The following is a 2,655-nucleotide window of genomic DNA, read 5'->3' as shown; positions in this document are numbered from 1 at the left end:
TTTGATATAGCAATGGGGTCATCTGACTCTGCACAGGTAACAGACCTAATCGGAATATATATCCTTTCATTAATCCAGTCTTTCTTTCCAGAAGTAACAGGGGTCTATATAGGGATGGCGCCTTATTTTGTCTGGACAGAAGTAGTAAAGTACTACTACAAAGGCATAGAAACACTTTGTTTAGATTAAAAATAACTAGGACGAAACATTACTATGGGAAAGGATTATCGTAGAATAAATTTTTTTGACTCTACCTTCTGTCTTGATACTAGATTATTTGAACCATTTCATAAGCCAAATGATCATATTAAATACATAAATGTAACATCCAACTATCCTTCTTCAGTAATACGGGGATTAGCTAAGAGTATTTCTACAAGAATTTCTAGATTATCCGCTAACAATAACATTTTCGAATCACATGCAACTTATTATAATGCTGCTTTAGCTAAGGCTGGGTACTGTGAAAAAATTCAATATATAGAAAAAGCAGACATACACAACACTAGTAATTTCTCGAATAGTAATACACATTTTACATCATCATAACATCACGGTTTGAGAACTCAGATAGAGAATACAGGCCAGGAAGAATTGGTCAAGACAATAAACTACCAACGATAACTCATAGACACACGCGACATAATAATCCAACTGCTTGTAACACTGTAAACTGTTTCAATCTTGTACAACACACTCGATCAAATAAGCCTAACGATAGATATAGGCATCAGGATGTCCTCTGATTCAACCCGATTTTATAGTAATGTTGTCGCATATGAGTTGTGTGAAAGGGTGTGTTTGTCTTCTTATTGCCTGGTTAATCTCAGTTGATTTAAGGGTTTTGAATGCCTTCAGCACTGTTGACGTCTATACTCTGTGTTAGGTAGGGCACACGGGTTTCTTTAGATGTTAGAAGTGTTCTTGGGAACAACCAGTTCTTTAGTGCTTATGGGAGGCTGGAACAACCGATTAAATTAATGGCGATTAAATAAACAAAATAGAAAAAAGCGATTTGGAAAGACATACGAAGAAGTAAACCCGTTCAATGGACCTAGGTAGCAGATACGTGATATGTCAACAAATACACAGTTCAGCCTTTGGCCTACAGGACAGTCGGGTGTAACTCAGTTTCAAATAGATGTGTGAAGCTTTTTAGCGGCACTATGCTGTAAATATTCGAAGAGAGGGGCGACAGAGAGGGTAGTGGATATTAGTGTCTGCCTCGATGGTCTGGCGCAACACTCGGCGTAAGATGCGTAGTGCTGCAAAATGTTGATAACAATGGCTGAAATATGACAGGCAGCAAAGGATTATACGAGGCGCAGGTGGCCTGCTTTGTGTGGTATGCCCTTTGAACTTTGGGCATATACGATATTTTAGTGATATCATTTCTGAGGAAGGGCTTGAAAAAAGAATATGTAAATAACAATGTCTGGCCCGTAATTCTGCTGAACATAAAGTTTAAGACTTTGTCCGTGCAGATAGTAAAACGTTTGGCGTTTGTCGTCAACAGTTTGGTCAGAAAAGCGCTGATGTGCACTGTCCCAACCAGGTCTGTCAACGACAACCTCTAACAACATGCGATACATCATAGAAAGAATAGGTAGTAAAGCTGACTTTGGTAGGGTCCAACCTTTTGATAGGATCGAACATCACTATTTGACCGCTGCTTTCAAGGTAGATAGTTATGGTTGCATCGTTACCATGCACAGCGGCATCCGTTCGGTTCGTCAAAACATACAGCCACTTATCGAAACCGTGTCTTGAATCGCACTTGGCCCCTCAACAGTGTCCTCCCTCATCTTTATCGTGTCCTGAAACTCGAGCTACTACTGCGGAAGCTTCAAGTGTTGAGGAGCATCCTGTTCGATCAAGAATGTTATAAATCTGTATCCATATATGCAGACAACGTCAAACGAATGATGTCCCTCACGACAGAAATAGGGGCAGTCGGCAGTATTCTGAAGGAATATAAAACTTTGAAAGAAGCAAAGATTAACTCAGAAATAGGTTCAACACCTGGAGAAACAAATCCATGATGTCGGACCCTGTTCTAGTCCTTTCTCAGCAGCCCCACTACACTTCTTTTCACAAGATTAGGAATTATCCAAATCTATTGCTTGCCACAGTAGACATCTGCCGAGTGGGTTCCGAATAAATGTAATATATGAAGATAAAGCTCGTAGGACAGACCATCCACCCTCCGCAACTTTTTGTGCAGCTACCATCACTTCCTGAATTTCATCGGCTGTTATCAGCCTATCGCAGAATTCTGGATTTCTCGCTGAGAGCCGTGGGAGGTTGTCGAGGTAGTCGGTAAAGTCCATTCCATCTCCAACCAGCCAACCACCCCAAACTGTTGAGCGAGATACTGCACCCATCTGCTTCGAATCGTGTAGTACAAAGCCTTTCTGATTCGTCAAAAACCGAATTCTGAAATTGTTAGTTGAAGACTTATATAACAAAATTTCAACCATTAACAACTTTTTGAACATAGAAACAGACGAGCAAACTTATGGGCGACTCAAAACGACGTCTTGCTGACACCAAGAAAAGGTATCATAATAATAATAATAATAATAATAATAATAATAATAATAATAATAATAATAATAATAATAATAATAATAATAATGATAATAATAATAATGA

The 2,655-nt window shown here is 39.1% G+C and overlaps 1 protein-coding gene across 1 annotated transcript in view; it reads right to left on the bottom strand.

Annotated features, from left to right (window-relative positions):
- LOC128248762 (uncharacterized) overlaps positions 1–2,655 on the bottom strand; it is a 31,898-nt gene that overhangs the window by 4,173 nt on the left and 25,070 nt on the right. The window contains exon 5 of the mRNA XM_052970928.1: positions 2,197–2,436. Coding sequence (XP_052826888.1) covers positions 2,197–2,436 — 240 coding nt within the window. The remainder of the gene's footprint in view (positions 1–2,196; positions 2,437–2,655) is intronic.

Source organism: Octopus bimaculoides, chromosome 9 (assembly GCF_001194135.2).
Source record: "Octopus bimaculoides isolate UCB-OBI-ISO-001 chromosome 9, ASM119413v2, whole genome shotgun sequence".
Lineage (NCBI taxonomy): Eukaryota > Metazoa > Mollusca > Cephalopoda > Octopoda > Octopodidae > Octopus > Octopus bimaculoides.
This window is presented reverse-complemented; position numbering and strand designations above follow the sequence as displayed.